Genomic DNA, 27,098 nt, shown 5'->3' with positions numbered 1-27,098 from the left:
GTCTCACTGTGTACTGTCAGTCTCTGTGTCTGTTTCACTTGATTTCTCTGTGTCTCTGTCTTTGTTTTACTTGATTTCTCTGTGTCTGTGTCTGTGTCTGTGTCTGTGTCTTTGTTTTACTTGATTTCTCTGTGTCTGTGTCTGTGTCTGTGTCTGTGTCTGTGTCTTTGTTTTACTTGATTTCTCTGTGCTCCCCTCAGGGTCTACCTATCAACCTTTATGTGTGTCCCTATTTGTCAGTCTCTCCTATGGTCTCTCTTCCCATGTGCCTTTGTGTCTCTCTTCCACTGCCTTTGTATGTGTCTGTCACTTTCTCTGATTTTGTGTGTCTGTCTGTCTGTCACTCCCTCAATCCCCTCTCTTTATCTGTCTACCTCCCGTCTTTGTGTCTGTCTGTCTGTCTCTATCACTCCCTCCATCCCCTCTTATCTGTCTACCTCCCCTGTCATTACTTACATTTTGTTGTCTACCACAGACATGACAAAACTGACATCTCCTACAACACCATGGATCAGCGTGTTCCTCTAAAGGTCTCTCATCGTCCTCCAGACAAAATGTATGGAATGGTTCACAACAGACATTACAGTACACCAGCTATTAACAAAATACACCAATATGTCATCAAAATAGCACCTTCAAGTTGGTCATTTTTTCAACTTTAATATTGTAAAGAAGCCGTAATACGTGTTCTGCCATTTTGGGGATTTCCTGCAAGGGTTTGTGGGAAAATCTTGTAGGAAATGACATCACACTTACCACAAAACGAGTAGCAGATTTTAATCAGATTTAGAATTCCTGTAAGAAAGACACATCTTGCTTACCTCATGTTTGCCAGTACTTGCACACAGAAAGCACACAGTTCGGGTTACCAAAGGCATGGTGGATATCAGGGGCATCCCATAATCCCATACACTCTCTACCTCATAGTCCTCTTGCTAGATGGGAAAAAACAACAGTCAGGTATGAGGTAACATTACTAACATTTGATTGTGACATCACCACATGAATATGACATGATCACATAGCTATGACATCACATAAATATGACATGATCACATAGCTATGACATCACATAAATATGACATGATCACATAGCTATGACATCGCATAAATATGACATCACCACACCGCTATGACATCACATAAATATGACATTATCACATACCTATGACATCACATAGCTATGACATCACATAAATATGACATCACCACATAGCTATGACATCATATAAATATGACATTATCACATAGCTATGACATCACATAAATATGACATCACATAGCTATGACATCACATAAATATGACATCACCACATAGCTATGACATCACGACATCACATAAATATGACATCACATAGCTATGACATCACATTAATATGACATTATCACATAGCTACATCACATAAATGACATTATCACGTAGCTATGACATCACATAAATATGACATTATCACATAGCTACATCACATAAATATGACATTATCACATAAATATGACATCACATAAATCAAATAATTCTACACAATGGTGAAAGGATACCTTGTTTTAAATCAATCAGAAAGGTTACAACGCACAGTTCAATTACACAGTTGTCAGCTGTAACTGAGGATTTTGTCATCCTGATGAGTATACTGCCCCCTAGTGGTCAGCTGTAACTGGGTAATTGTCATTCAGGTGAGTATACTGCCCCCTAGTGGTCAGCTGTAACTGAGGAATTTATCATTCTGACAATATAAGGATAGTCGACCTGGACAGATTGACAGTTCAGTGATATTTACTTGAAAGTGAAATGTTTATATTACACAACCATTGCGTTACCAAGCTGATATAATTTTTGGTTATTTACTTTTTATTACATTTACCTTGTATTCTATTCGCACTAACTTTGAACCAGTTACTATTGGCACAGTCTTAGGGCGTATGGCTGCTGAACTTCCTGGCACAGCTAGGGGGCCTTGATTTGGTTTATCCTGTTAGTCAATCACAGAAAAGAAAGAGTTACCCTAGCAACATGATTCACAGAAAGTGAGTTACCCCAGCAACATGACTCACAATGTGTTACCCAGCAATATGACTCACAGTGTTACCCAGCAACATGACTCACAGAAAGTGTTGCCCTAGCAACATGACTCAGACAACAATGCAACATGTAACATTTCAAGTAAATTTCATTGTCAGATTGAGTAGTAAATTCAAAATTCTAAATTCAAAATTCTTAAAAAGTGATAATTTCATTACAATAAAGATGTACCACAAAACGAACAAAGTACAACCTGTATTAAGGTCATTAATGGCATCACATCACATTGTACCACAAAACGAACAAAGTACAGCCTGTATTTAAACCATTAATGGCATCACATCACATTGTACCACAAAACGAACAAAGTACGTTAGGTCATTAATGGCATCACATCACATTGTACAAAACATCTATATATCACCCATGGACATCAATTTCTTACATAGTTATAAACTGTAACTTTTGATACTCCAGTCTGCGATGTCATTTGTAAAAATACCTCTAGTCAGTCATGAATAATTTCATAATTCTTATATTTACCTCTTTCTTCTTCCTTTTAGTAAATTTACTGGGTATTATTCTCTCTCTTCTGACTCTAGGGGTCGGTGTATATCCTGTATTAATATCAAGTATGCTAAGATTTTAGAAATCTACACAAATTTCATGATTCAGTAACATTTCAAACAAGCCCCTATGAACACACTAATAGTTTAGAAGTGACAAAAACATTTGGAATATGTGTACAAAAAAAAAGTATCAGTCTTTCAATTTTATTTTTCAAATTTTTTTTTCCATTTTTTTCATTTTTTTTTCATTTTTTTAAATGTGATTTGTAAATAAAATGAGTACTGTCCAGTTGTACAACATTGTTTCCCTATTAAGATGTCACCATTCATAAATAATTTGCTAACTTAGACTATTACTTGTGATTAACCGTGATTACTTCCCAAATGTATACCCAGTACATTTACAAATCACTACCTGTATATGTACCATAACAAACTGTTTACACAATTTCCAGTTTTTCATAATTCATTGCATTACAAACATGGACTTAGTATAGGTTATTTAACATTGTTTTGTTGTGCTGAAAAACATAGAAAAAATGTTTTATTGTCTAAAATTCCGAAATAAATATCCTTTTCTCATCACACAACTATACACACTAATACTCAGACAGAATATATTCTAAATTTCAAAACATACAAATTCAAACATATAATGAAAACAAGAACTCGCAAATTGTGTTTGCATTCGTTGCTGTCCCCAACTATACACACTAATAGTCAGACAGAAAACATTGCAAGATATATTAATCTTGATTTTCTTAAACATAATGTGAGAGTCACAAACTTTGTAATTATTCAAAACTTAAATATTAAATATTTTGTAATAATTGTCCTTACCTCCTTCTGGGGCATCCAACGCTGGAAGTGGATTCTGGCATTTCTTGTGTCTGAAACAAAACAAATCATTTACAATATAAATCTAGTAATTTTACATCAACAAAAAAAAACACCAGGTTTGATAAAGACAATAAAATCTTGTATTACATAAATTAATATTTCAATATGTGGTGATATTTCCATTTTACATATTAACAAGAAACCTAAGTGAAAGATGTAAGACTAATAATTCTACATCCATATCAAATTATTGGAACTAAATAATTACTTATCAAAATTTTTATCTACAGAGTGAAAACATTTCTTGTTAGCAAGCTCAAAATGTTCACTGACATCTCAGCATTGTCAGGGGTTTACTACAATGGACTATGTTACATGTAATTACAATGAAATTCAAATGATCACGTGAAAGGAATAGATACAACTATGCTTTTCAAGATAAACTCAATTGATAAGACCCCTGTATATAAACAATTATACTCTTTTAGAAAGTTGAATTCAAACAATCAACACCAAGTGTGGTATCTGATAACAGGAGGTTGTAAATTACAGCAAAACCAATATCTAAACTGAGTGAAGTTGACCTTATTAGAAACACTATTTTTATAGACAATCTTGCAATACAATGGCTTGAACCTTAGACTGAGATTGAACACAAGACATCTATTTTATGACCTCATGTTATCAGATACCACACTTGGCGTTGATTGTTTGAATTGGACTTTGCAAAGAGTGTAATTATTTATATACAGGGGTCTAATCAATTGAGTTTTTCTTGAAAATCACAATTGTGTATATTCCTTTCATGCTGGTCATTTGAGATTCATATTAACTTTCGTTACTATAACGATACATATTAGTACAATGTACATGTATCAAAAGGGACAGGGGGTCGGTTTCAACTTTCACACATCTGGGATTCCATTCTTTTGTCACATTATTCCAGTGTTGAGTCATGTGACCAACCCAGTACATCGGACTGATGATTAAATCCACAGATGTGGATGAAAGCTTCAGTTTTGTTTTAACTAAAATATAAATTGTATTTAGTGTCTCAAAAGTTTATGTTCCATACTGATGTATTATTACAATTACCATACAATGATTCTAATTCTCGATAACTGAAATTTGACACTCAGGAATGTCGTGACTCCTTGATATCTTGGTTGATACCATGACTTCTGTTTTACATGATACACATGTATTACGAGATGGGCAAGTGAGAATAATTCAACCGTGGTACATTTAGACCCTCTAGCATGATGTAAAATGTTATTGCAGGAACCGAGAATAATTCAACCATGGTCTATTTAGACCCTCTAGCATGATGTAAAATGTTGTTGCAGGAACCAAGAATTAGCAAAGCATTTTATATTGTCAATACAAGGGAATGGGAGACAACTTACATACAGCACTGGCGTTTAGTATTTGGCCCTCCATATTTGGGCTTGTCACTGTAGAGGAAATAAACCACAAACCTTTAATACCACAAACAAATGAGAAGAATCATGACTTACATGCAACATTGTTTTTTGATGTTTGGCCCTCCATACTTGGTTTTATCTCTGCAGACGACACAAAACGTGACAAAAACACGAACCAGACATGAAAACAACAAGAATAGGAAGAAAAAGAAGAAAGAAAAGAGAATTAGTATTAGTAGATATGTGACAGTTGTGAGATGTTAATATAAACATGTATAATAAATTTTTGGCTAAAGTTTGCACAATATTTACATGTTAGTCCCAATATTTATCTTTGCTCAGCTGAGGAAAATATGAGTGACCTAAGGGGCCTTTGTCACTACTCATCTAGTGAATCATAGTGACAAACCCCTTAGGTCACAAGTATTTTCTGGCCAAATGAAGACAAATATTGGAGAATAACATAATTATACCAGTGCCAGTAATATCAAAGAAAAATAGGGGAAAGTAATGATAATTTTGAACATTTTGACTAACATAATAGAACCAGTAAAGTAGACACGTGTTGTCGTGACATAGACGTGCGTTGTTGTGACGTACATTTAGAAGGACCAGGGAATAAATTCCATATTTTTTTGTTCAACTTGGCTTGTGCATGTTGTCAAATTCCATAAATACAGGGTCAGTCCGGTCATCAGAGACATGAAAGTGAAATGGGTGAGCCCCCCCCCCCCCCCCCCAACATTAACCAAGCGTGACTACTTACAGACAATATTCACAAATTGAAATGGGTGAGCCCCAACATTAACCAAGTGTGACTACTTACAGACAATATTCACATTTACGACAATCTTCACTTCGAGTACATCCGTCACATACTCCACAACGCCGTCGTCGTTTCCTGGACGTCTTTCCTGCTGGTTTCCTTCGTCTGGTTGTTCCTGTACCACTCCCATCATCTTCTTTGTATATTGTCTTTGGTTCCTTCAAAGGTGAGATCTGTGGTGTTTCATCATCACTAATGGCTGGTTCTATTGGATGCAAAGACAAACATCTCAGCTGGAACGTAATCTTGCATTGAGACTGATTCTGATTGGCTTAGATCTACGGAACAGATAACTGCCAACCAATCAGCAGCTGTATTTGATATCCCATAATAGTATGGCTTAACAACATAACAGATGAATATCTACCAATCAGCCACTGACTGACAAGACTTCTGTTCACTGATAAAAGGATTATTTTGATTGGTCTGATTCATACAGCAAACAACTAATCAAAGTCTGAGTACACAAGAATGATAGCATGCACTCCATCAACAACAATGATTTTGATTGGCCTACTTCAAAATATCATTTAGCTATCAACCAATCAGATAACTGTATTTTTCGTTGACAACATTTGATGCAGACATCTATAGCAATATTACAAAACAATGTATCACTTACTCAAAATTTCTTCCTTCTTTTTCAGTTTTTCTTTCTCTCTTTCCGGCAGTGCACTCAGTCTCAATTCATGCTCCATGTCATCATACAGGGCTCTGGGTTGCCCTAATGCCACGGCAGCTCGTCTACATACGTGTTTGATACGAGGCCCCCTAGTTGAGTTACTACTAGTAGTACTAATATCATCTGAGGAGTCCACTTCCTCCTCTTCCTGTGATATTATAATAACAGACAGAATTAGACACACACATGCAGAGAGAGAGAGAGAGAGAGCGCGCGAGAGAGAGAGAGAGGGAGAGAGAGAGACACACACACACACAGACAGACAGAGACAGAGAAGGGATAGACAGAGAGATATGACAGGCAATAAGGTGGGAGAGTTCAATTTTTTGGATTTTCTCTGACAAGCATACCCTAAAAATTAATGAATTAAAAGTGAAAAATCCTGGTAAAGTAAACAGATATTTCATGGTTGTGTATATAACAGGTATTGTGAATTTTTCCCTTGGAGTCTTTTTGAGAAAGAGAAACTTAGAAAATGTAATTAACATACATGTACAAAAAATGTATGACAAAGATCTGAAGAGATGATTTTGCTTACACAACAGGTCTGACAGAGAAAGGTTTTGGATCACTCTTTTGCAAACTTGAGTACATGAGTACACAGATAGCTGGATTTGCCACTACATGTAGTTTCATACTTCCTTGGGCTTATTTCAAGACATTTACTCCAAACTTAAGACTGTTTACAGACATACTGGTTGGGCAAATGTATAGATAGTTGCTAACAGTCAAGAAAACATGTTTTCAAGCAACCTTTCTGCGAATCTGTCTATAGGATTCTACTCACCAAACAAACCACACGCACACACACGCACACACACACACACACACACACACACACACACACACACACACACACAAATTTGACTTACAGGTTGTCTGGCTGGGTTACACTGCTTGATATCAGGTTGGGATGTATCAGCTGAAGAGATCAAGTACAAACATACTAGGTAAGCACATTTAGAAAGGTCTACATTCATTGTGCGCATGTGTGTGTGTGTGTGTGTGTGTGTGTGTGTGTGTGTGTATGTGTGTGTGCGAGTGCAAGCATGTATTTTTGTGTGTGCATTTATGTATATGTGTGTTTGTGTGTATGTGCATTTGTTTGTTTGTGTGTGTGTATGTGTTGACGTGTATGTGAACATTCTGTATGTGTGTGTATTTTTGTGTACATACATTTGTGTGTGCATGTGTGTGTTTGTGCATATATGGACATCTAATAACATTGTATTGTCTATTTATGTGTACTTGTGTATGGTGTGACAAGTGTTATTTTGTGATTTTGTAAACTTCTAACCTTTGATCATTTAGTTTGACTACTATAGTTGATACAATGTTGACTATTTGTGATTGGAGAACATTGGCTACTACTACATCTAATTATATTAAATGTTGGCTGATACATGTAAAGCACAAACAATCTACCATTGGCCAATATATATATATGTACTTGTTATTGTCTGATAGATGTGACATCATCTCATTGGCTGATAGATATGTAACATCTCATTGGCTGATAGCTATGTGACATCATCTCATTGGCTGATACATATATGACATCATCTCATTGGCTGATAGATATGTGACATCTCATTGGCTGATAGCTATGTGACATCATCTCATTGGCTGATAGCTATGTGACATCATCTCATTGGCTGATACATATATGACATCTCATTGGCCAATAGACCATTACCAACTTACTATTGGCCAATAGATTCATGTTGTATGTAACCACTTGTTATTAATGATAGATTAGAAATGTCATCTCATTTGCTGATATGTCACTTGTGATTTGATACTGGGCCAATAGCTACATGTATGTAACCGATTGCCATTGGATGGTACATAAGAAATATCTTTTCATTGGATAAAATACATTAATAACAACTTACCATTAGCCAATAGATGTGCTTGTTCTTCGGCATACACAGGGTTATCTGTGTTTTCAGACTCCATCTCAGCAAGTGATTCTAAGTTAACAACTGGGAATGACTTGAGATCTACAGGACTATGTACTTTCTTTTGTTCCGACTCTAACTGTAGATTTAGTTTCACAAGTTGACCTCTTTTCACTACTCCATCTAGTTTGACAGCTTTATTAGCAGCAGCCTTTTGAAGTTGTAGTTTAGCTTTTTTGACTAAGTCTGACGGTCGTCTAGGCCCTTGTGTTTTTCCTTTCTTGCTACTTTTACCGACCTTCTCTTCAAGTTTCACACCAATCCCTTCCAAGACGCTGTCATCTTCAAGTGGTAATCCATCTATCCCAAGTGATGACATTGTTTCTTGTTCCCTAGCAACTGCTTCATCTTTGTGAAGGTCAATGAACTTACTGTCCGGAGTACTTGAGTGTGTACCATTGTTCTCTTTCGATACACCTGTTGGTTTTTTGTCATGACCAAGCAACTTTGCCACTGACGATTTCAGAAGTACTTTGCGCTTTGAACGGCGTTCTGGAGTAATTCCTGAACTGCTTTCAGTTTTTTCAGGTGCAAAATTGACATCATCAGTTGTCATGACTCCCTTGTCTTCAGCAGGATGAAGATCACAAACTGAATCAGTGTTCTCCTCAGTCCAACTTTCATCTATAAGTTCTTCCTTTATATTTTTATCAAGTACGTCATCTGTAAGTTTTACACTGTCTTGGTTATTTGCACTTTCAGTCGTAACTGTCTTTGATAATGTTTTCTGTTGCTTCCCTGCTGTTTTCCGTACAATACCCTGTCGTGCTTTTTTGCTAAGTTTTGCGGCAATTTCGACAGTTTTGGTCTGCTTGGGCGATTTGTCCGTCCTTTTGTTTTTTGGTGACAAAATAGGTTTCTTGTATTTCTTGGGTTTGGGTTCACCTACATTGTGTAATTTCAGTGCCTTGTCACCTCCAGGGTGATTTGATGTCATCCTTCTTTGTGTAAATTTTCCTTTGCTACTATTCTTCTTTATCTCTGCATCACTATCTGCAGGTGTCACTTTCTCAACCTGTTGTTTCAAAGCTGAAGATACATCTAGTGTAGTATCCCCTCGTGGCACTTTAGTACTGATGATGGAGGAACTAGAATCATCTAACAATCGTTTACTTGGTTTAATAACTCGTGAAGATCGTGCACTCACTGTTGGTAACACAAACTGACGACGAACAATTTTCGGTGTACTCGGCCTAGAGGGTGGACTCTCAATATCACTAACAAGTTTGGCCTTGTCTTCTCCTAATTTTGCTGTTTTCACTTTCTCCTTTGGGTTATCAAGAAGAGATTTTCCTACATCTCCATATTTCAATGTCTTCTGAAATGCTTTAGTACTAGTGCTATCTTTGCCTGTTTTTTTATTTGTGACAAGCGTCTTAGCACCATCTCTTAATGTCCTTTGTTTTATTAAACCAGTTTTAGCACTGGTGTTATCATTCACACTCTTTGGATTTAATGACCCTGTCTTTACATTTGTATCAAGTCTCAGTGTCCTTGTCGTTTTACCTAACTTTGTCACTCTCTCCTTTTGTTTAGCACGGGCAATGTTTTGTTTTGTTTTATTATTCTGTGGCTTCCTAACAGGGCTTCCATTTGGACTGCCTGGTCTTGGATATTTCCTCGGTCGTCCTCTCTTTGCCTTTTGCAGCAACTGTTTAGCAACATTTTTGTCTACCTTTTTACTCGCTGGTAACACTCGAACAGGTTTTACTCGTCCTTTTTTCATGCCTCTGTTAGTTGCTAATTGTGTCTCTTGTCTGACCCTTGAACCCTTCTGTTTCACTGTCACCTCATTCTCATCGTGACCTTCGACCTCATGTTCCAACATATTCTTTTCCTTTTCATATATAGAGGGACGTCCACGTCCACGCACAATCTTAGCTTCTTTTCCGTCGCTAACAAGACGAATTTTTAATTTCTTTAACTTTGGAGCTAAGTCTTGTGTCTGTTGCAACCTTTTGACCTTCTTAAGTCGAGGATATTTTGATTTTTCACCGTCACTTTTTGTAGGAGAGTGAAGTATCATCATTTGCGTTTTATCTTCTTTGGTTGGTGATGGTCGTACCATTGCAAATCTGGATTTGACGATATCAAAATTTCTGCGAGTTCGAACAACAACGTTTTTTTCAATTTCCTTGACCTTTTTTATGATATGAGTAGTAGTCCTGAAATCACTCAATTCACCTTTTTCCAGATCTTTGTACGATTTCCTTATCAACGTTTTCAACCGACTGCGTGTTCTTTCTGATGCAGGTAGGGCGTCAAGACTCTGTCTGGCATGCGAGAGTCTTGTAGTCATACTTCCACGTTGTATCTCAGCAGAGCTAAGAGATAAACTAGGGATTTCCTCACTTCCTTTACAACCCCTTGTGCTGTGACGATATGCTTTAATTCCAACATCTTCTGCAGAAAACCCAATGAATTCTTCCTCTTCCTGTAAAAAACAAGATAATATATTCAGGAACGGAAAATATATACACAAGCATCATACACATAAATGTATACAGGACACCAAATTAGCAGTAGTCCAAGCACAAAGGCTGCTAAACATTGTATCTAGACTACCAAATTAGCAGTAGTCCAAGGTACATAGACTACTAAACATTGTATCTAGACTATCAAATTAGCAGTAGTCCAGGACACATAGACTACTAAACATTGTATCTAGACTATCAAATTAGCAGTAGTCCAGGACACATAGACTACTAAACATTGTATCTAGACTATCAAATTAGTAGTAGTCCAGGACACATAGACTACTAAACATTGTATCTAGACTATCAAATTAGCAGTAGTCCAAGACACATAGACTACTAAACATTGTATCTAGACTATCAAATTAGTAGTAGTCCAGGACACATAGACTACTAAACATTGTATCTAGACTATCAAATTAGCAGTAGTCCAGGACACATAGACTACTAAACATTGTATCTAGACTATCAAATTAGCAGTAGTCCAATTTACATAGACTACTAAATATTGTATCTAGACTATCAAATTAGCAGTAGTCCAGGACACATAGACTACTAAACATTGCATCTAGACTATCAAATTAGCAGTAGTCCAAGGTACATAGACTACTAAACATTGTATCTAGACTATCAAATTAGCAGTAGTCCAGGACACACAGACTACTAAACATTGTATCTAGACTATCAAATTAGCAGTAGTCCAGGACACATAGACTACTAAACATTGTATCTAGACTACCAAATTAGCAGTAGTCCAGGACACATAGACTACTAAACATTGTATCTAGACTATCAAATTAGCAGTAGTCCAAGGTACATAGACTACTAAACATTGTATCTAGACTACCAAATTAGCAGTAGTCCAGGACACATAGACTACTAAACATTGCATCTAGACTATCAAATTAGTTACCCATGAAAATTGCAAAATTCTGATAAATTGACAATAATATAATACTTGTATGGTTTAAAAAAGAACAAAAAAGAATGATATATCAGGACTGAAATTACTCATCTCTCCCAAGAAATGATAGTCTATCTGCTAGACCTCGGATGTTCTTCCGATACAATACGACACTCGACCGAACATCGCTATCGAGGATGGAACATCCAAGTCGGGCAAGCCCTCACTGCGAACTTCATTTGCTTATAGTATCGAAAGAAAGCCCGAACGTCTAGCAGCAAGACTAAAGAAATGATAGCAGTGTTATATTTACACAAAAAAAGAATTAGTTCTTGTTTGTTTGTTTGCTTTATATAGAAAGGGGTTGTTTAGCATGGCTATCAAAGTCAATGCAAAATATTATGTTAAAACGTAGAACTTATAGTTACTAAGTTAGTAACTCCAGATCCAAATAGATTCACCAACTTGGTTTCATGATATAAATAATGAATATTTTATTAATACGTAGCAAAAAATTCAGTCCACTGAAGACAGTCAGTCAATCATGTTTAGATAATAGTTCAATAAGGTAACATTTCATGCAAATCTTTATTTATGATATACATGTATGAACATGTACTTGTAACTATAGTCTAACACTAGTAAGTTTACAGCTACATATACGTGTATATATTGTATATATACATACATAAAATAAACCTTTATTTATTTATTTATTTTATTTATTCTTTCATTTAGAGCTATGTACAATGTACATAAGTATAGTCTAACAGTTCACATCTACAATGTGTACATGTACATATACACACATCAAATAAAACCTAACATTTTTAATTATTTTTTTCATTTATTAGTCTTTCATTTAGAGCTATATACAATATACATACATGTGTAAGTATAGTCTAACAGTTCACATCTACAATGTGTACATATACACACATCAAATAAAACCTAACATTTTTAGTTATTTTTTTCATTTATTAGTCTTTCATTTAGAGCTATATACAATATACATACATGTGTAAGTGTAGTCTAACAGTTCACATCTACAATGTGTACATATACACACATCAAATAAAACCTAACATTTTTAGTTATTTTTTTCATTTATTAGTCTTTCATTTAGAGCTATATACAATGTATATACATAAGTATAGTCTAACAGTTCACATCTACAATGTGTACATACATTTTGTATACACACATCAAATAAAATCTAGCAGTTAATGCCAAAAAAATAAATGAATTGTTTCTGGTCAGCACGCACATCACTTATTACCCCCGTTTCCGTCTTTTTTTGTGTGTTTGTCCAGCCCATGTAGTCTGCAGATTTGAGGGGAAACCAAAAAAATAACCCTCTCTATTTTAGTGAAGACAACTGCAGAGCCAATCATGAACAAGCAAATGACATCTGCCCTACATACACACTTGCTTTAAAGTACATTGTACTAAATAATAAAAACAGTAACTGCAATAAATAGTAGGCTGAGTGACAGGTTTGTTGAGATTAATAATAAAAATAAAAAAATCGCATGATCATACCATTTTAGACAACCTGTCCTGAAATAATCCCCCCCCCCCCCCCACATAATATTTTATTTATTTATCGGATGACCAACGGGAGCTAGTCCCATTTATAGGCTCCTTTGGTTCAATGTTTGTGTAGGACATAACCGAAGTACCCGGGGAAAATCTGCATTGTACGGTAGAGTATTCTGACATACAGTGTGGTAAATTTGAATAATAGAGCCATATATATGCATCACTAAGTAACTGTACTTTCCCAGTTTCCACAATGTACATCTCCATTGTACATGTACAGGCATCAAATAACCAAATTATGGAAGACAGGAAAGTCAATCTTACACAAAGACATGCTAATTTGAGTATATCATGTCACCTGTCACTGCAACAAGTTGTATGAATGACACCAGACATATGAGGCACTATCAAAGGTAATACCAATTCTTGTCATTTGTCAAGAAAACATATCTCTGTTAGGAAATCTGATGAAATTGTCCCTAATTATGATTTGTAAGAGTCTACAGGTGATAATGTGAATACAAATACAGTGATGTTTTGATCGCTGCCAATTTTTATCTTCAAAGTTGGTGTAAAAATGTTTTTAAAAAAGTGAAATTGTCAACTTATGAGCCATAGAACAAACTGTCACAAATTAATCAGTATTTGAAATTGAGTCACAGAAGAAAAACTAATAATACTTTGACACAATAGAATAGAATAGAATAGCCTAGAATAGAATACAATAGAATAATATAGAATAGAATAAAATAGAATAGTATAGAATATAATACAATAGAATAATATAGAATAGAATAGAATAGAATAATATAGAATAGAATAGAATAAAATAGAATAGAATACAATAGAATAAAATAGAATAGAATAAAATAGATTAGAATAGAATAAAATAGATTAGAATAGAATAAAATAGATTAGAATAGAATAGAATAAAATAGATTAGAATAGAATAAAATAGATTATAATAGAATAGCATAGAATAGAATAGAATCTTTAATTAATGCATTCATTAAGAAAACTATACTTCTTCATTACATTTTCTGCAATAAGAGTTTAGTGCTAATACAAACTAGTAAATATATAAACTAGAATAATAATAGTTAACAAAAAAAATAACAAAATAAGATTTATATGAAAGCATAAACTTTAGGTTAGCCATGAGTGTAAGTGTGGTGTACTCTGGTGTATTTACACAAAATTTAGTTAATTCACGACCTAGATCAAGATTAAAAAGTACAATAATAAAATATGGTTTGGATCTGTCATCACATAGTTACACGTAGGTATCAGCTGTAATACACTTTAGGATTACAATGTATGACATCATTTATAAATAACGATAATGATCAAAGTAAACAAAGTCAGTATTAGTCATAAATGACAGGTACACTGTAAAAGTACAATAAAACTAAACAGTCAGTATTACTCATAAATGTATACAATGTAAATCCTAGTATAGTACATACTACAGCATGTACAAAATGTACATGTATCATGTGTTGACCTAATGAAACAGTAAACCTTTCACTTCAAGAAAATTTTGCAATTTGACAATTTTTACAAATTTGATAGTCTTAAACTCTTTCTCAAACACTAATTATTCCTAATACCAGATTGGTACATTGTGCTCAACTAGAAAAAGGCATTTTAATTATATTACTTTTATTTTTCAATCTTTGTTTTCCAATGAAATATATGTAAGTGAAAATAAGTCGATAGCAGTCAGTGCGACAATGTATGGTATAATGTACACGGCATGGTATAATGTACACGACATGGTATAATGTACACGGCATGGTATAATGTACATGGCGTGGTATAATGTACATGGCATGGTATAATGTACACGCCGTGGTATAATGTACACGGCGTGGTATAATGTACACGGCGTGGTATATTGTACACGGCATGGTATAATGTACACGGCATGGTATAATGTACATGGCATGGTATAATGTACACGGCATGGTATAATGTACACGGCGTGGTATAATGTACATGTCGTGGCATAATGTACATGGCATGGTATAATGTACATGGCATGGTATAATGTACATGGCATGGCATAATGTACACGGCGTGGTATAATGTACATGGCATGGTATAATGTACATGGCGTGGTATAATGTACATGGCATGGTATAATGTACACGGCATGGTATAATGTACATGGCATGGTATAATGTACATGGCATGGTATAATGTACATGGCGTGGTATAATGTACACGCCATGGTATAATGTACACGGCATGGTATAATGTACACGCCATGGTATAATGTATATGGCGTGGTATAATGTACATGGCATGGTATAATTTACATGGCATGATATAATGTACATCAATGTTTTTTGTCAACATAGGACTATGAGTCAAAACATTCACAATTTGTGGTAAATTGTCAAATATTTCATTTTTTAGGACAATATTGGAGTTGTAATTTGGGTCACATTGACAATATCGGAGTTTTTTTGTAATTTGGGTCACATATTCATGTTGATATGGTTTTCAAATATTATCAACGTTAACAATAAAACTGGTAAGATAATTCTAACGTTGAACCCAATAGCATTTACAATATGTACATTGAATTAATCTTCTTTCTCCCTAGGGGGATATTTGTTTGTACCACTGTCTACATTGTACCTTTGTTAACAACTTAACACAAAATTGTGAGAAAGAAGATACAGGCTAATGGAAATATCAAAGATGTATGAAAATTTAGGTCAAGAATTACTGCCCCATCCCAACACACACATATATACACAATGTAAATATCAGTGCGCACTCGAATGATAGCCAAATTTTGTTGGCATTTTTTGCAAGTCACCACATAAAAGTAAGAGATAGGAGAACACCAATTTTTGGTGTGTCACTCGAGATTGAGTGCATCAGTGGGGGGTCAAATGAGCTTAGAGAGCACACTGACCATGCATTATACATATATAATGTACACACATCACATCCTACCCCAGCCCACATCATATTATGGGAATATACCAATGCATATATATGTATCAAGTGGTAAGAATATAAATAATATCAAATGTTCTTTGTTCCAGAACACTGACATCCTCTGAATGTGTAGACATTGTACATTGTATTTACATTCAAGGTCACACATGTTTTGTCTGGATAGTGTTCTCTCAATTAACCTTCACATTTTGTTGCTATGACAACTAGTTTACAACTATTCTGGCATGATATAGAAGTGGATGCACTGATGAGAATAATGAAAACGTAATTCACAAATATCCCAAGTTTAACTTCTCAGAATTCTTGCTGAAAGCATTTACATACATGTACATGTACATACATATAATTAATCCCCAAACCTAGCTTTCTACTGGTATTATTTGTTGTAAATTAACAAGAATAGGCAGTTGAAATTATACAAGAGTTCCCCTCATTGTTACCTGGTTACCTGGTTACTAACACTGACAAATATCCATATATGTACATACCAGTGTGCCCTCTAATGATAGCCAAATTTTGATGTGGTGAGTTAAAATGATACAAACTGGTATTTCTTGTGAGTCACCACATAGTAAGAGATAGGGGAACACCAAATGTTGGTGTATCACTAGAAATTGTGTGCGTCAGTGGTGCGTCAAAATGGCTTAGCGGGCACACTGACACATAGTAAGATATAGGGGAACACCAAATGTTGGTGTATCACTAGATATTGTGTGCATCGGTGGTGCGTCAAAATAGCTTAGCGGGCACACTGAGACACATATACATGTACATGTAGATTATGAAAACATTCTTCAGGTTTACAAAGCAAGGTTATGCACCTCAAAAATCAAACTTTAGGTTTGAATATCCAACTGTTTACAAAATGCAAGGCATAGGGGAAAAGACGAGTCAAAAATCCCTACAATGACGAGATTCTAGGCTAATTTTGTATTGTGTTAACAGTTCTTCAAAAATCACCACCTTACACAATGCCTAGCAGACCCTCTACAATAATGGTATGATCCAGGTCACAGAGGTCAGACAACTTATTACACCCAATCCTTTGCTAGTTATATTCAACAACCATTATCAAATTAAGATTATGGATGTGGGTGTTAATTTCAAAATAACACACTTCAAATATATTCCAAGATTTGACTCTAATGATTGCAACTCTGAGGTGATAACTGTGCTAAATTCATTAGGTTACTATGACATCACACACAACACTGTGAAAAGTCCATTTCTAAAAAAATACATAGACCCTCCACCAACAGATATACAACTGCAGTAAACATGTATCTGAATGTTTCACAGTATGATGTTGTTTTGCATACATTATACCCTTTAGCTGTCAAAATGTTGACTCAGTGTTTGACATGTACAGGATTAGCAGTCCTCTACTGGGAGCTAATATTAAAGTTTGTGTAGCAGGTTATAACCAACTCCTTGTCTGAGTTGCTGCTGAAGTCTTATCAGTATTGGATAGTGTAAGACAATTAAAGGGAGATTTAGAAGGTGTGAATTGGGTTGACCTTTGTAGTTCAAGTAAAACCAGTCCAGCAAAGTCAGAAACCATATGCCTGAACATGGAAGTATAGAAGGGGAGCCTCCCTGGTCTGAAGACTGAAATGCAAGAGTACGGTCCGGACCAAAATAGTTTGCCAAAATTACGAGGAGAACTTAATTACGGAGAAAAATAGTTGTGGAGAGTAGTATTAAAATAAGTCATACTACTGCACCATGAATGGAGTAGTGACTGCACAGTAAGGAGGGACAACTATTGCCATTCAAAAGAAACGGTCAACATTTAAAAAAGAATTTTACACAGGGCTTCATATGAGCATGGCGGTATAAAGGGGAGAATGTTGTATGGCTTTTTTGTTTTGCACTGCATGCCGTGTGTGTGCCCATCGGAATATGCACACTTTTATCTCAGTATTATTATCATCACCTAGCCTGGCAAGGGGTGAGACAGTGTGTACTTTATCTTAATCTAGTCTAGAAAGGGTGAGATGGACTAATCCTGCTATCCTGTGAACTTCTATCATATACTTAGGCTAATTAGCATTTCCTGGACACTATCTCTGAATTGTTTACACCATACACCCTCTATGTTTACAGTTAGTCACAGTCAGTTTGTTATCCCTCTGTTTTTCAATAAATTTACCCATCATCTCATAATTATCAACTGGTTCAAGACTCCAAGAAGATATATTTTGCATTTTCAAATTTCAGTATGTGTATATCGTTTTCGTAGTGTATTTTTGTTACGTGGCATGAAAAGGGGAATTGATCGTGTAAGTCGATAGAAGGTTTATGGTTAATCTGCTATCATGAATTCACACATAAAACTGTGAAAAAATTAACTTGTAACAAAAATGAAAACAAGGAGAGACACACATCTAACACATTTAACAGAGTCACCTAATAAAGGGGACTGGTCACTCATTAGTTCAGTTTTGACTATTTGCCAGTGCCCAGTCACACCACAGTTTCAAAACTTAACATGCATCATTTTTTTCACTTTTTTCTGATGTTGTATGAATTCACTTTTTTTGCAATGCTTGTAACTTGTATTCCTATTGGTGTTTGACGAATAAATAAATAATTGCAGAAGATACAGATCATTGCTATGTTAAGGAGCCTTACTCCCTTCCTGTTCCAACCTAAACTCCCTAGCTAGTATACAAACAAGTGTGTCCACTGTAACATATAAACATACATGTAACCTTATTGCATGTATTATTGCAGACAGTGCATTAGACAGACTAACACTTCTGTTTGACCACAGCAGAATGGGTGATACACCTGAGTTCCCATAGATGTTTTATATGGTTCCCAAACAAACTCCAAGTACGTTGTCAATTTTGCCAACATTTAGGGGCAAGATCAATAGTTCAATGTAGGATGAAAAACTAAATTCATATAGTTAGGCCTCAGACACCCCCTCCCCTCCCTTACCCCTCCCCCCTGACTAAAATGGCAAAAACTGAAAACTGTTCCAGATAGCACAATTTCAAATCAGTATACATTGTATAGTGCTATGAATACAAAGCCAGTTTGTAGCAAGGAAAAATGTCTTTTATTGACACTTTACTGTATTTTAGTGTCATGCATTTACTGTACCAAAACACTGGTAAGTGTTACTGTCCTTCCAAAACTTTACATCTAGCAAATATTTGATGTCATGTCTTACTCAACTAGGTGTCTTTGAATTAGATATCTTGTACTATACACTACATTGATACTAGTGTCACGGTCAGTATTGTTGTAATCTCATTTTCCAATTGAATTCATAATGAAATGTAAATTGGACTGCGTGCCTTTTAAGTTTTAACCATACTGTTGCAATACAGGTTACTAAGGTACATTTTGTAAATTCGTTGAATGTAGTACATACAAATACCAACCAGCAATATTATTCAAATGGGATTAATACAAGTAAAAAAAGTTTTTATTTTATGTTTTAATTAACTCATGGTACATTGTGTTGTACACCAAGATTAATCGATCGTGCATAACGTTTATACGTTTTACGTGGTTGTTGTAAGATTAGTTCTTCAACAAAAATCATTTGATGTCTGACACGTATTTGGGAGGGTGTAATAGTATGTGTCATCTGTATGATACATTGCATGGACTACATCATGTAGTTCGATACAAAACAATGCGGTATATTTTAGTCTGAATCTCCCTACCTGCCTATAATTTGACAGTTTGAGAATTACTGTAACACATTCTGTACCCCGAGTGGTTATACAGTATCACTGATCGTGAGAATTCAAGTAACTTTTGCAGGCCCACCCAGCAGCCACGCACGCTATTTCTGAAATCAAATGGTTGAAGTGGGATAGCGCCGACTTTTCGGTTTCTCTTGATGTCAATAATTTTACATTTCTCGGTCTAACAGTGTTTTACTCACATTGGTATTCCTTCTTATGATACTCGATACTGTAGACATTGAGCTGTTGTTACAATATTGTGAAAATATCTTTTATATTGGAAGGATTACGAAGGAAAATAACCTGGTTTAAACCCCATTGAAAGGCGACAACATGGCCGCGAAGGTTTAGTACAATATGAAATTTCACCACAAACTAACCTCATCGGATTCGCCAACCAGCTCACGAAATCTCTTCAAACCTCGCTGAATACTGCTTGCATATATACTTGTTGGGTCTTGAAAATTTTGTGCTTCTCCGGATGATAAAACCGCTACCGATCGGCCAAACCTAGAGCCTGGTCGACCTGGAAAACGATAACGCGCCATCTTGCTTTCTTCATCGATGGTGGTGAGGCCCTGGAATGAGCATGGTTTCATTTGTAGATACGAGCGCCCTTTGTTTACTGCTCGTTTGGGGTCAAAGGTAATGGAACCATACCACACCGTTACTAGAATGAAATCACAAATGTAATGGGAGCTACAAATGAACTTTGTCTAATATTTTCAATGTTGATATGCATTTACTGTGATAATGAAATCAATCTTTATCTTGGTAGTTCTGTACGAATAATTATTTGTGTTTGTGAAAGCGTTTTAACCATGTTAACTACCCGAATCCGACCAACTTTTCGCCGACTGAAGTCAAGTTGGAGAGTATTTTATATCCATGCGAGTGTCGGCAGTATTTACTAATTTCTTGTCACGTGAGTGAGTGAGTGAGTGGGTGGGTGGGTGAGTGAGTGAGTGAGTGATTGAGTGAGTGAGTGAGTGAGTAAGTGACAGATTGATCGATCGAGTGAGTGAGTGAGTGAGTGAGTGAGTGAGTGAGTGAGTGAGTGAGTGACACGTAAAACATGATAGTAGACAACCATAGCAATATAAAATATCGGCCCACTGATTTCAATTAAAATTGTACACTATATCTCCCAGATTATTCTATTATAACTAGTTGTGATCGCCATTACATATAAAATATAAAGGTTTTTTTTTCTATAACAACGTACTAAAGTTGATATAGAGTAAAACTAGAATAAATATTCTAAAATACTTTGTTTTTGTTGTATATCTTTACTAACATATTTTTTAAAATTATATTACCAACATTCACGCATAGAATGTTGATACTTCTAACTTCACTGAATGTCACACAAGTATGGATTTCGTAGTTTCGTTTTCAATGTCGACATTCCATATTACAACAACCTTCGATCAACCATGGCTCTAAGCCTGTCTCAAGCTGTGCTAAAACTACCTACTAACAGCCAGTTTCTCTATTGATCACAGTGTAATCTATTACAAGTAATAATGCAGTTTCACGCGTCCAAGATGGGCAAGTAATTGAGTGATGACACCCCATCCAACCCCACCCCTTCAATGACCCCCAGTCCGTTTCTATCTGAATGTAAACAGAGCCATGGGTTCTGTCACATAGGCAGTGGAGAAGACACGCTGTCTATGGTCTGTCACATAGGCAATGGAGAAGTACACTGTCCATGGTCTGTCAAATAGGCCTAAGCTAGCTACTGCTACTACTGGTACTAGTATCTTAACTAGTATGTTGATGTGAGAGAGATTGGATACACGGTTCATAGACTACTGTTCTCTGGAGACTCAATCGTGGTCTGTTACGAGTGTGATAAACTCATCCCCATCGTATTAGTGTATATTTTCAAACTGTCGTAATACATACAGTACTACAGGGTTATGATACCCCTGGGTGTGATTCTTGTTTTGCCGTATCTATACCGTAGGTATCCAGGCTTGTACGACTAATGAATTAACCGATTCCCCTCGTTCCAAATTTTAATAAAGGACCCTTGACTCTACAGTCAGTATTACATAGTCCTATCTCTGGAAATATGCCCTCCGTGAGCTCCGACATATCTCGGAGGAGGGCGGAAGAGTCGAGTCACCGTCGGAGTTCTCGGCGCGCATATCTCAAGGGCTTGTTGCGGAGTTGGCCACAGACGATACACGAAATTAAAAGACCAATCTCTGCCTAGCCTAGCCTAACCCACTTCTGAGGACTCAGGTGTGACAGCGGATATTGAAATTTCAAGGGATAACGACAGCCGCGGCGGGTGCATGCACGTACGTACCCTCTTTCTATCCTTGGCCTTCCATACCACGTGTCACTTTGACTACCGCCGGGATAACACACGAAGAGGAGTTGTGTAGTCACTCCAAGATAGTACAAAAAACAACAACCATGTAACATGGCGGTAGAAGGCGTACGTGTACTGCACATTTGCATTCTCCCTCCTCGTTGCAAAAATTAAACTCTGCATAAAACAATAAACAAATAAATATCATTAAATAGAATAATATTAGATACTAACAGTAGATTGTGTATGATTATAAGAGAAAGTTACTGTTTGTCACTTTTATATGTACAAATATTGCTTTGTACTACAGAGTCAAAATCATTTATTCTGTATGTATACATATAATGGAAATATTGATTAACGTTCATGCAGTATATGCAATTGTCATGGGGAGGGTCATGTTTTACGAAATGGGACAAATGGGAGGGTCACTTTTTACAAATGGAGAATTGGGGAGGGTCGAGTTTTACTTAACAGACTATGTGTTATTTCCTCCGGCCCTCCCCCTGTAAATACTAAAGGCTCCCTTGCATCAACAATAGCCTAGGCCTACACCGAAAAAATGATCGCACTGGTACCATCAAGGCTCCTTGCCATAACTTAAGCTTTAGGGTGGGTGAAATGTGTTTTTTAGGTCTATACAAGCTGAGGAAAAAAATTGCCCCTCCCCAAATGCATTCACATAGTGATGGCCCTTACTGTGACATGTACAGCCGCGTGGAGACCATGGCGTGTATCGCGGAGGGTGGGGAAGAGCGCAGAACTGCGGCAAAGTTCAGAGTCGCCGGACATTGGAAACTTGAACGGGGTCTCACCGTATTGTCTCTGCCAGTGAATTGGCCGCCACGAGCCTGCACCATGCATGCCATTGCCAATTGTATACAAATAAAAGAATTCGGGTAAACAAGCTCTAGAATAATACATCCATGGCTCGGACTATATTATAGCAACTCTGCGCGTTACATACAAGAGTCACGGTCGACATCAAGCCATGGTCACAAAGTAAGCCTACATACTGTGCTGTGTGTACCAATATGCCATGCCAAGGACATTCTTTTTTCTGTACTGTTTCCTTTTTTTGCCTTGCTATTTCTTCCATTGATAAAGGTGATGTGATGTGGATACACCAGAAACATGATAGTATTCATACTAAAGTCCTTTGTCGAGCCCTCTAGCCGTCAAAATTATAAAGTTATCAACATTTCAACAGTAAAATTTCTCGAAATAGGCCTACATGTACGACACAAGAACGCGTGACTCACTATTCGCTAGGATTGACGGCCTACGTGCAAAACATCGACGATGACACTTGAAGGCAGAAGACTCCGATCATTCCGTATTAGACTAAATAAATGTGTGAGGGTTAATTCCCGTCCACTTCAGGTTTCAAAATGAAGCAATGTCATCTGAAACTTTCAGATAATTTTAAATTAATGTTAGCGTAACGTCAAATTTCAGTACTTATTCTTTCCAAACGATTGTGTATACTGATCGAAGTCTGCTACTAAATAATTATACTTTTGGACGAGGTCAACGGATATGCATCAAACATAGGTCGGCATTTCAAAATAAATCTGTACATTTCCACATTTTTAGAAAGACCTTTCCCTAGATTTATTGTTTCTTTGTTCATATATATATTTTTATGGTATAGTATCTATATTTTTGGCAAATCTTTCGTCCTTGAGCGAGACTGGTCGAGGTATTCCCCAGCCTCACTTTGAAAGAAACAAACTGACGTCACCAAGTATTGTTGTAGAAGGAATCCCCAAAACAAAACACAAAACTGGGAGAAATTAAACCCAGTTTTTTTCTAGCATCGAAACCCTTATCGATAAAAAATACTACTTATATGAATATTAGCGAGGCGAGGGGAGGGAATGGGGACGAGAACGTTAGGTTTGTACAACGGCCATTGAAATTCTGTGATCGCCTCACATCAACATTACCAGACATAAGGTTTCTATCTTTGTTAATGTTGTCAAATCAATATAATACAAACAAGCTAGTTCCTTATCAATCAAACTTTACTTTTATTTGGTTCAATTCACACAAACGAAAGGAGAAACATATCTATTTGCGAGATCGAGAATTAGAACAGCCTTTCCAATGTTATTTGAATGGCCAGCCACCCCGGCAAACATTATCATTGCTTTGTTATTCAGTTTCCGGGCCTACTGTCTAGCCAATCACAGGCGTGGTATCGATAATGAAGGCTTTTGCCGCCAAACTGGTGCATGACCACACCACGCTTTCTGTTCTGATGAAATTTCGTGCACAATATGATGGACCGTGTCATGTATAGCTGGTATGGGCGTTGGCGCCATTTCGCCGTATTCTTTGCTGAATTGTTTGAAAGTTGTCATTGCAAGATTAGAAAAAATTCACCTGCGCCGGACATTTCCAATTCATGGACACTTCCGGGTTAAGTTAAAGTTGCCTCTCTCTTTCAATCAGCACCGCCACGCTGCATCAATGTACTCCTCGACTGTAAGATTAATTTAACACTGTCTGTGTATATTTGAACTAGCAGTAGTTGTTTCTACATTTTTAAACAGATATTTGAACCAAGGTTTTTGACATAAATTTCATCAATATTTCTTACGTCTGTACCACTGTGTTGTCATCGTTCTTGTTGTATTGGCTACTTCTCACCACAAGTTTCCCCTGCTTTCGTTTTCACTAAGACCAAACATGCAATTTTATTTAAACCAAGTATAAACACTAGGCGTATTTTTGACAACAAATTTAATCAATCTGAGTATGGTGCCTACAAATCAGTGAACGTTGTAATTATATAGTATGCCTACATGACTGGTGAAATCTTGGGTTGGGAATACAATGGTCTAGTCCATACAATGATCTAGGCCTGTGTACATTGACATTCATCAGTATACACAGTGTTTGCATTACATGATAAGTCAGTGTGCTTAGTTATTTGTATTTTTCATTTAATATCATTGCCCTTTGTTTTCAAAGTTTCCACCAGACCTGTCAATCATGCCGCCGCTCTTTTTTCGTCTGGTGGAAACTTTGAAGACAACGGGCATGACAGTGATAATCAAAAGACTGTAAATGTAATGCAGACAGTCCCTCTATGATATAGATGCTGTTGTTCTATTCACAATACATTGTCGTCTAAGGGATGATCGCACAGTGTCGCACAAGCTCAACAAATGAACATCGTTCGTTTAGGTCAAAACCCCTACTCCTAAACGAACGTTCACAACTTGAGTGCGACATCAATCATTTATATATGATGTAAACTAGGATAAAAACTGTAGTGGCCACACCACTATGATCCATGTAATGTAAAACATGATTGTAAACACTTTAAAATACTAACAGAACTGGGCCCAGCACATATATCACATTAGAAGTAATTTTTGATCAACTTATCAACATCTCAGCAGTAAATGCAAAAGCTAGTGAAACTTTTCCATAGAAAATTGGTTAGAAGTGCGAAAACGAAGTTCAGCAATCGCATATTGACGCCAGACCCCCTCCCCATAAACGACAGAGTTCTCCTAATGAACTTGTTTGACGTGCGATCGGGGATCGCCCCTATATCCACAGACAACCTTTCATAGTTATCTGTGCTACAGAGTATCAATTACAGCTGTTATCAGCTAATTCACCAAGACATACTAGAGTAGGCTTGGGTGTTAATTGCTCATCAGTACATTTAAACATTCTGCCCCTTTACTAGATATGAGCCATCATGGAGATAGAAACCATCAGCACCCTAGTTTTAATGTCAATAAATTATGGCTATACTGTCTACATCTTGACCTATAAAGAGATCAATTCTGCTATCCTAACTAACATTTTGAGTTTTTTGAATTTTCGCTCGTCCTTTCGAGAAGACAAGTAAAAATTAATAGTTTAACAATTTATTTGATAAAATCAATCATAACGCGTAGAGAGTAAACAGAGTATACGGGTACGTTACGAAACCAAACAATTCTGTAAAGACAAAATCAAAAACACAACAACAAACAAACAAACAAACATGAAATATATATATATATATATATATATATATATATATATATATATATATATATATATATATATATATATATATATATATATATATATATATATATATATATATATATATATATATGTTACAACCAAGAAAAAGTTCCAGAACTATCAAAACTATTGCGCTCTGGTCCAAACAATGTCATTTGAAGAAGAGAAGGTTTTGCAGCATAGACCTTCCACGAGGGTCTGTGGTCGCAATTAGAAGTTCGAAAGAAACTCTATCATCGTCCATTGACAAGTAAACATGGCAAAACTGGTAAGGGGTGGGGAATGTACATGAACTGATGGTAATATCCAGGGGATGGATATGATTGGATGGGGAGAGCGTTTCATTGTCTGTGCGTCATCGTAGGTGGTCAGATTGGGGTAGAATTAGCGCCCTCGGTGTCGATTATGGTCATCTGTTTTGTTTTTCCAAGCGTGTCGCTGCTACTGTCAAATGGCAAACTACGTGCGTATTTCTTACTGAATAAATTACACTATTTACTGCAATCGCGTTTATATAAAATGTTTCCTATGCATATGCAGTTGTCAAAATAGCCATCGGAGTAGGACGTATAGAATAATGTGCCTTTAAAAACTCTATAGGCTTTTGTCCAGTGACGAAAACTCTGAAAAATTGACAGACAGAAATATCTAGTTCCATCTAGTAATTCACCTTACAATGTACAAGTAAAAAGGGTACTTCTATACAACTGTTCGATTAAGCAGGTTTATCATAAATGGTCCGATTAGCGTAACCAAATGGATATATTGTCTCCCCCCCCCCTCTACATCTATGGCGTACGTAGCTAAAG

At 36.2% G+C, this 27,098-nt stretch overlaps 1 protein-coding gene across 1 annotated transcript in view; it reads right to left on the bottom strand.

The window, feature by feature from the left end:
• Positions 1–10,621, bottom strand: part of LOC144440038 (uncharacterized) — a 38,719-nt gene extending 28,098 nt beyond the window's left edge. The window contains exons 1-10 of the mRNA XM_078129267.1: positions 8,257–10,621; positions 7,234–7,283; positions 6,302–6,509; positions 5,680–5,884; positions 4,947–4,994; positions 3,430–3,479; positions 2,564–2,637; positions 1,863–1,970; positions 822–935; positions 457–594 (exon numbers count right to left, since the gene is read on the bottom strand). Coding sequence (XP_077985393.1) covers positions 457–594; positions 822–935; positions 1,863–1,970; positions 2,564–2,637; positions 3,430–3,479; positions 4,947–4,994; positions 5,680–5,884; positions 6,302–6,509; positions 7,234–7,283; positions 8,257–10,621 — 3,360 coding nt within the window. The remainder of the gene's footprint in view (positions 1–456; positions 595–821; positions 936–1,862; positions 1,971–2,563; positions 2,638–3,429; positions 3,480–4,946; positions 4,995–5,679; positions 5,885–6,301; positions 6,510–7,233; positions 7,284–8,256) is intronic.
• Positions 10,622–27,098: the final 16,477 nt, after the last annotated feature.

This window comes from Glandiceps talaboti, chromosome 9 (genome assembly GCF_964340395.1).
Source record: "Glandiceps talaboti chromosome 9, keGlaTala1.1, whole genome shotgun sequence".
In the NCBI taxonomy this organism is placed as follows: Eukaryota; Metazoa; Hemichordata; class Enteropneusta; family Spengelidae; genus Glandiceps; species Glandiceps talaboti.
The sequence above is the reverse complement of the archived record's forward strand: the minus strand, read 5'-3'. Positions and strand labels throughout refer to the sequence as shown.